The following is a 9,101-nucleotide window of genomic DNA, read 5'->3' on the forward strand; positions in this document are numbered from 1 at the left end:
TTCCATCCAGGAATTCTGGAATTCCATCCAGGATTTTCCATCCAGGATTTTCCAGCTGGGAATTCCAGGATTTTCTTGCTGGAATTTTCCATCTGGATTTTTCCAGATGGGATTTTCCATGCAGGGTTTTCCAGTTGGGAATTCCTGGATTTTCCACCTGAGAATTCCAGGATTCCATCTGAAATTTTCCAGTTGAGATTTTCCAGCTGGGAATTCTGGGATTCTCCCAGCCTAAATTCAAGATCGCCCTTCCCACCTTTCCCAAGGCCAGAATTCCCAGATTTCCCAGAGCTCCTCCCCCAAAAAAACCCCAAACACAAAGCAGGAATCCCAGGAAAACCTGGGACAATCCCAAAAAAAACCCCAAAAAATGGTGATGGCGACGCCGACGGATTCTGGTGCCGGGAATTCCGGAATTGCGACGGGAGATTCCGACGGGTTCAGTAGACGCAGAGATCCGGGAATTTCATCTCGTACACTGGGATGGAGTGGGATTGGGGCTGGGACTGGGACTGGGACTGGGACTGGGATTGGGATTGGGATTGGGATTGGGATTGGGATGGGGACGGGCCCAGCGCGGCCGAGACGGTGCCGGAGGGACTCGGAGGCGGCCTGGGAAAAATCCGGGATCAGCCGGGAAAAAACGGGAAAAACTGCGGGGGATGGAAGGGATGGGGTGGGAAATGGTCAGGGAAAAGGGATTTGGGGTGGGAAATTGGGATGGGAATGGGAATTTGGGATGGGAAAGGGGATTTGGGAAAAGAGATTTGGGATGGGAAATTGGGATGGGAATGGGGATTTGGGGTGGGAAATTGGGATGGGAATGGGAATTTGGGGAAAGGGGATTTGGGAAAAGGGATTTGGGATGGGAAATTGGGATGGGAATGGGGATTTGGGAAAAGGGATTTGGGAATGGGAATTTGGGATGAGAATGGGGATTTGGGGAAAGGGGATTTGGGAAAAGGGATTTGGGGAGGGAAATTGGGATGGGGATGGGAATTTGGGATTGGAAAGGGGATTTGGGAAAAGGGATTTGGGATGGGAAAAGGGGATTTGGGGTGGGAAATTGGGATGGGAAAAGGGGATTTGGGATGGGAAATTGGGATGGGAATGGGGATTTGGGAAAAGGGATTTGGGAATGGGAATTTGGGATGGGAATGGAGATTTGGGATGGAAAATTGGGATGGGAAAAGGGGATTTGGGGAAAGGGGATTTGGGAATGGGAATTTGGGATGGGAAAAGGGATTTGGGAATGGGAATTTGGGATGGGAAAGGGGATTTGGGAGTGGGAATTTGGGATGGGAAAAGGGGATTTGGGGTGGGAAATTGGGATGGGAATGGGGATTTGGGGAAAGGGGATTTGGGAATGGGAATTTGGGATGGGAAAAGGGATTTGGGATGGGAAATTGGGATGGGAATGGGGATTTGGGGAAAGAGGATTTGGGAATGGGAAGAGGGGATTTGGGAAAAGGGGATTTGGGAACAGCAAAATCGGGAAAAGGGGATTTGGGAAGGGAAAATTCAATTTGGGGTGGGAAATTGGGATGGGAATGGGAATTCGGGAAAAGGGGATTTGAGAAGGGAAAAATGAGATGGGAAAAGGGAATTTGGGAAAAGGGGATTCGGGAATGGGAATTTGGGATGGGAAAAGTGGATTTGGGGTGGGAAACTGGGATGGGAAAAGGAATTTGGGGAAAGAGGATTTGGGAATGGGAAAAGGGGATTTGGGAATGCAGGATTTGGGAATGGGAATTTGGGATGGGATAAGAGGATTTGGGACATGGAAAATTGGGAGGGAAAATAGAATTTGGGATGGGAAATTGGAATTTGGAATGGGAAAAATGGGAAGGAAAAGGAAATTCGGAAAGGGAAAAATGGGAATTTGGGGTGGGAATCAGGATTGGAAAATTGGGAAAATGAGATTTGGGATGGGAAAACTGGGAATTTGGAAACTGGAGAAGTGGGAAAACATCAGGAAGAGGGGATTTGGGAATGGGAAAAATGAAATGGGAAAAGGGGAATTTGGGGTGGGAAATTGGGATGGGAAAATGGATTTGGGAAAAGGGGATTTGGGAATGGGAATTTGGGACGGGACAAGAGTATTTGGGAACCAGAAATTTTATTTGGGATGAGAAATTAGGGTTTGGGAACAGGAAAATTGGGATAGGAAAAGGGGATTTGGGACATGGAAAGTTGAAATTTGGAAAGGGAAAAATGGGAATTTGGGGTGGGAAAAAGGGGATTTTGGAATGGGAATCAGGATTGGAAAAGTGGGAAATTCCGGGAGAACGGGATTTGGGATGGAAAAATTGGGAATTTGGGAACAGGAAAAGTGGGAAAAGATCAGGAAAAGGGGATTTGGGAACAGAAAAGGGGGATTTGGGATGGGAAAATGGGATTTGGGAAGAGGAAAGGGAACAGGAAAACTAGGAAGGGAAAGGGGATTTGGGATGGGAAAGGAGGGAGGGAAAAGGGAATTCTGGGGGTTCCCACTGCCCCACCCCCACCAGGAAAGTGCTCCGATCCCATCCCAAAGATCCCGATCCCAAATCCCATCCCCATTCCCAAACTCCCTTTGTCATTCCCGAATTCCCATCCTCATTCCCAAATTCCTGGTGCCATTCCCAAATCCCATCCCCAATCCCAAATCCCATCCCCAATCCCAAATCTCAGCCTCAAGTCCCAAATTCATGTTCCCAATCCCAAATCCCATTCCAGATCCCAATTCCCATCCTCATCCCCAAGTTCCCATTGCCATTCCCAAACTCCTCTCCCCAATCCCAAATCCCATTCCCAGTTCCCAAACCCCAATCCCAAATCCCATTCCCAGTTCCCAAATCCCATCTCTGATCCCGAATTCCCGTCCCCACCCTAAATCCTGAATTCACATCCTCAACCCCAAATTCCCAGTGCATTCCCAACACATTCCTGTCCCCGATCCCAAAATCTGGTCCCTGATCCCAAATCCCAGCTTCCCTTCCCAAAATCTCATCCCTGATCCCAAACTTCCATCCCTGACCCTGAATTCCCAAATTCCCGATCCCAAATTCTGATCCTGAATTCCCAAACTCCAGGTGTATTCCCTTTCCCAAATTCCCATTCCCGATCCCAAATTCCTGACCTCGAATTCCCATTGTATTCCTAATGCATTCCCATCCGTGATCCCGAATTCCTGATCCTGAATTCCCAAATTCCTGAATTCCCATCTCTGATCCCAGGTTCCTGAATTCCTACATTCCCAATTCCCAAATTCCTGATCCCAAATTCCCAAATTTCTGTTGCATTCCCACATTCCCTGCATGTTCCCATTCCTGATCCTGAATTCCCAATCTGGAATTCCCAAATTCCCACATTCCTGATCCCTCATTCCCAAACTCAAATTCTCAAATTCCCAAATTCCTCATCCCAAATTCCCAAATTTCTGTTGCATTCCCACATTCCTCACGTGTTCCCATCCCTGATCCCAAATTCCTGTCCCCCATCCTGAATTCCTGATCCCAAACTCCCAGTGCATTCCCATTCCCGATCCCAAATTCTGAATCTTGAACTCCAAGTTTCCCAATCTCAAATTCCCAAATACCCAATCCCAAATTCCCAATCCCCAAATTCCCAATTTTCTGTTGCATTCCCACATTCCTGGTGTGTTCCCACCCCTGGTTCCAAATTCCCCATCCTGAATTCCTGCCCCCCGATCCCAAAATCTCGAATTTTCAATCCTAAATTCCCACGTTCCCAATCCTGCATTCCTAATCCCAAACTCCTGATCCCGAATTTCCGATCCTGAATTCCCAGTGCATTCCCAACACATTCCTGTCCCCAATCCCAAATTCCCATCCCTGATCCCAAATTCCCATTGCATTCCCAGTGAATTCCCATCCCCTATTCCAAATTCCTGATCCCAAATTCACAATCTCTAATTCCCATTGTATTCCCAAAACATTCCCAGTCCCAAATTCCCACATTCCCAATCTCAAATTCCCAAATTCCTGATCCCAAATTCCTGAATTCCCATCTCCCACCCCAAGTTCCTGAATTCCCACATTTCCAATTCCCAAATTTCTGTTGCATTCCCACATTCCTGGCACGTTCCAATCCCTGATCCCAAATTCCCATCCCCAATCCCAAATTCTCAAATTCCTGATCCCAAATTCCCAGATTCCCAATCCTGCATTCCTGATCTGGAATTCCCAGCACATTCCTCCTGCATTCCTGGTGAGTTCCCAAATTCCTGTTCCCATTCCCAAATTCCCAAATTCCCAAATTCCTGAATTCCCGAATTCCCAAATTTCCTCTCCCTCCCTCACCGGATGGTGATCTCGAAGATCTGGTTCAGTTTGCTCTGCAGCAGCATGGCCTGGGAAAAACGGGAATAAATACCAGAAAACCAGGAATAAATCCCAGGGAAAAATGGGAATAAATCCTGGGAATCGAGGAAAAAATCCCAGAAAACCAGGAATAAATCCCAGGACAAAACAGGAATAAATCCCGGAAAACCAGGAATAAATCCCAAGGGAAAAATGGGGAATAAATCTTGGAAATCTGGAAATAAATCCTAGAAAATCAGGAATAAATCCCAGGGAAAACTGGGGAATAAATCCTGGAAAACCAGGAATAAATCCCAGGAAAAAAAATGGGAATAAATCCTGGAAATCTGGAAAAAAAATCCTAGAAAATCAGGAATAAATCCCAGGGAAATACTGGGAATAAATCCCAGAAAAACAGGAATAAATCCCAGGGGCGGGAATAAATCCCAGAAAATCAGGAATAAATCCCAGGAAAAAAAATGGGAATAAATCCTGGAAATCTGGAAAAAAAATCCTAGAAAATCAGGAATAAATCCCAGGGAAATACTGGGAATAAATCCCAGAAAAACAGGAATAAATCCCAGGGGAAAAATGGGAATAAATCCCAGGAAAACCGGGAATAAATCCCAGGAAAAAACGGGAATAAATCCCAGAAAACCAGGAAAAAATCCCGGGGAAAAAAAAATGAGAATAAATCCTGGAAAATCAGGGATAAATCCCAGGGAAAAATGGGAATAAATACTGGGAATACAGGAAAAAATCCCAGAAAACCAGGAATAAATCCCAGGACAAAATGGGAATAAATCCTGGAAATCTGGGGGAAAAATCCTGGAAAATCAGGAATAAATCCCAAGGGAAAAATGGGGAATAAATCCTGGAAATCTGAAAAAAAAATCCTAGAAAATCAGGAATAAATTCCAAGAAAAACTGGGAAATAAATCCCAGGACAAAACCAGGAATAAATCCCAGGGAAAAAATGAGGAATAAATCCTGGAAAACCAGGAATAAATCCCAGGACAAAATGGGAATAAACCCCGAAAAACCAGGAATAAATCCCAGGAAAAACTGGGGAATACATCCCAGAAAACCAGGAATAAATCTCAGGAAAAAACGGGAATAAATCCCAGAAAACCAGGAAAAAATCCCGGGGGAAAAACGGGAATAAATCCTGTGAATCCAGGAAAAAATCCCAGAAAACCAGGAATAAATCCCACGAAAAAAACAGGGAATAAATCCTGGAAATCTGGGGAAAGAATCCTGGAAAATCAGGAATAAATCCCAGGAAAAAACAAGTAATAAATCCTGGAAATTAGGGAATAAATAAATTCTCATTCCCAGGAAAACCAGGAATTAATCAATCCCCCATTCCAATAAAAACCAGGAATAAATAAATTCTCATTCCCAGGGAAAACTGAGAATAAATCCCAGGGAAAAACGGGGAATAAATCAGTCTGCATTCCCTGGGAAATCTGGGAATAAATCCTCATAGCCAGGGAGAAATGGGAATAAATCAATTCTCATTTCAAGGGAAAAACCAGGGATAAATCAATTCTCATTCCTGAGAAAAACTGGGAATAAATCCCGGAAAACAGGAAATAAATCAATCCACATTCCCAGCAAAAAAACTGGGAATAAACAAGTTGTCATTCCCACAGAAAACTGGGAATAAATCCTGGAAAAACGGGAATAAATCAATCCTCATTTCTAAAAAAAACCACAAAAAACCAACAAACCAGGAATTCTCATTTCCAGTAAAAAAATGGGAATAACTCAATCCTTTGGGTTTTTTCTGGGATTTTTGGAACTTTTAGGTTTGGAGGATTTTGGGGGTTTTTTGCTCCTGTGTTTTCTGTGAATTTGGGGTTTTTTTGGGCCGTTTTGGGGCTTTTCTTTGGGTTTCTCCAGGCTCCCATCCGTTCCCTGTTCGGTTCCCGCGGGAATTCCGGGAATTCCGGCTTTTCCCGGGATGTTCCCGGGGCTCACCCGCGCCCCGCAGTGGGCGGCGATCTCCTCGAACGGCGCCGTCTGGAATTTCTGCACCACCTGGCGCCGCCGCTCGCGCTCCTGCTCCTCCACGGCCACGCTGTCCACTGGGAAAACAGCGGGAAAACACCGGGAAAACGGCGGGGAAACGGCGGGGAAAACGACAGGAAAATCGGGGAAAACAGCGGGAAAAACAGTGGGAAAACACCGGGAAAAACGGAGGGAAAATCGGGGAAAACAGCGGGAAAAACAGTGGGAAAAACGGCAGGAAAATCGGGGAAAACGGCGGGGAAACGGCGGGAAAATCGGGGAAAACAGCGGGAAAACACCGGGAAAACGGCGGGGAAAACGGTGGGGAAACAGTGGGAAAAACAACCGGGAAATCGGGAAAACCAGCGGGGAAACGGCGGGGAAACGGCGGGGAAACGGCGGGAAAAACGACAGGAAAATCGGAGAAAACAGCGGGAAAAACAGTGGGAAAACACCGGGAAAAACGGAGGGAAAATCGGGGAAAACAGTGGGAAAAACACCCGGGAAATCGGGAAAAACCGTGGGGAAACGGCGGGAAAAACGGGGAAAACAGCGGGGAAAACAGTGGGAAAAATGGCGGAGAAAATGGGGGAAAACAGTGGGGAAAATGGTGGGAAAATCGGGAAAAACGGCGGGAAAACAGTGGGGAAAATGGCGGGAAAATCGGGGAAAAAAGCGGGAAAAACGGCGGGAAAAACACCCGGGAAATCGGGAAAAACAGCAGGGAAAATGGTGGGAAAACCGGCAGGAAAATCGGGGAAAACAGCGGGGAAACGGCAGGAAAATCGGGGAAAACAGCGGGGAAAACAGTGGGAAAAATGATGGGAAAAATGGTGGGAAAATCGGGAAAAACGGCGGGAAAACAGTGGGGAAAATGGCGGGAAAATCGGGAAAAAAGCGGGAAAAACGGCAGGAAAAACACCCGGGAAATCGGGGAAAATGGCAGGAAAAACGGCGGGAAAACAGCGGGGAAATGGCGGGAAAATCGGGAAAAAAAGTGGGGGAAACGGCGGGAAAACAGCGGGAAAAACAGTGGGAAAACCGGCGGGGAAAATGATGGGAAAAACAGCGGGAAAAATGGCGGGAAAATCAGGGAAAACGGCGGGAAAAATGGCAAGAGAACAGAGGGAAAAACAGTGGGGGAAACATCAGGAAAAACATCCAGAAAATCGGGAAAAATGGCAGGAAAAACAGAGGGAAAAACGGAGGGAAAACAGCGGGGAAAATGGCAGGAAAAGTAGTGGGGAAAAAAGGGGAAAACAGTGGGGGAAATCAGGAAAAACAGTGGGAAACACAGCGGGAAAAACACCCGAAAAATCGGGAAAAACGGCGGGGAAAACGGCAGGAAAAACAGTGGGAAAAAAATGGGGAAACAATGGGGGAAATAAGGAAAAACAGTGGGAAACACAGCGGGAAAAACACCCGAAAAATCGGGAAAAACGGCAGGAAAACAGTGGGAAAACAGTGGGAAAACCAGTGGGAAATTGGGAAAAACAGCAGGGAAAACAGAGGAGAAAATCAGGAAAAACAGCGAGAAAAAGAGTGGGAAAATGAGGAAAAGCAGTGGGAAACACAGCAGGAAAAACAACAGGAAAAACAGTGGGAAAAGAGGCAGAAAATCGGGAAAAACAGCCAGAAAAACAATGGGAAAGTCGGGGAAAACAGTGGGAAAAACAGCAGGAAAATTGGGAAAAACAGTGAAAAAAAGCAGCAGGAAAAGAGTGGGAAAATCAGAAAAAAACAGTGAGAAAAAAAGTGGGGAAAACAGTGGGGAAAAAACACCCAGAAAATTGGGAAAAACAGCAGAAAAATTGGGGGGAAATAGCAGGAAAACAGTGGGAAAAACAGCAGGAAAAACAGTGGGAAAAGAACAGGAAAAATAGTGGGAAAAACAGCAGGAAATTGGGAAAAACAGTGGGAAAAACAGAGGGAAAAATGGGAAAAACAATGGGAAAAGAGTGAGAAAAACAGTGTGAGAACAGCAAGAAATTGGGAAAATCAGCAGAGAAAATCAGGAAAAACAGAGGGAAACGGGAAATTCAGGAAAACCAGAAAATTGGGAAAAACAACGGGAAAAAATAACGGGAAAAAAGTGGGAAAAGAGCAGGAAAATTGGGAATTCTGGCATGCAAAAACCATCCCATTCCCAGTGCCAGGAATTCCAGGAATTCTGGGATTTAAAAATTGTCTCATTCCTTGCTCCAAGTGTCAGGAATTCTGGGAATTCCTGGAATTCTGGCACAAAAAATTCCAATTCACAGAAATTCCAAGAATTTTGGGAATTCCAGGTTTAAAATCTGCCCCATTCCCAGTTCCCAACACAGGGAATTTTGGGAATTCCAGGAATTTTTAAATTTCTTAAGATTTTTAAACCTGGAATTCCCAAAATTCTTGGAATTTCTGTGAATTTGTGGGGATTCTGGGATTTAAAAAATCACCCTGTTGCCACAAATTCACAGAAATTCCAAGAATTTTGGGAATTCCAGGTTTAAAATCTGCCCAATTCCCAGTGCTGGGAATTCCAGGAATTTTGGGAATTCCAGGATTAAAAATCTGCCCCATTCCCAGTTCCCAACACAGGGAATTTTGGGAATTCCAGGAATTCTGGCATGAAAATTCCCAGAATTCCCAGATTGCTGAATGAAAAAAAAAAAAAATTAATTCCCAATGTCAGGAATTCTGGGAATTCCAGAATGAAAAAACTGCCCAAATTCCACTTTCCAGCACTGGGAATTTTGGGAATTCTGGGAATTCCAGAATGAAAAACTCTCCCTATTCAAAATT

At 45.3% G+C, this 9,101-nt stretch overlaps 1 protein-coding gene across 1 annotated transcript in view; it reads right to left on the reverse strand.

Annotated features, from left to right (window-relative positions):
• Nucleotides 1-300: 300 nt before the first annotated feature.
• The window catches only part of LOC306798302 (protein EFR3 homolog B-like), a gene marked incomplete at its 5' end in the record, with an annotated part of 22,442 nt that continues 13,641 nt past the window's right edge, over nt 301-9,101 (reverse strand). Inside the window, 3 exons of the mRNA XM_079298279.1 lie at nt 301-612; nt 4,305-4,354; nt 6,288-6,394. Of these exons, the coding sequence (XP_079154405.1) occupies nt 441-612; nt 4,305-4,354; nt 6,288-6,394 (329 nt within the window). The 3' untranslated portion in view covers nt 301-440. The remainder of the gene's footprint in view (nt 613-4,304; nt 4,355-6,287; nt 6,395-9,101) is intronic.

Source organism: Erithacus rubecula (genome assembly GCF_903797595.1).
Source record: "Erithacus rubecula genome assembly, chromosome: 2".
Taxonomy (NCBI): Eukaryota; Metazoa; Chordata; class Aves; order Passeriformes; family Muscicapidae; genus Erithacus; species Erithacus rubecula.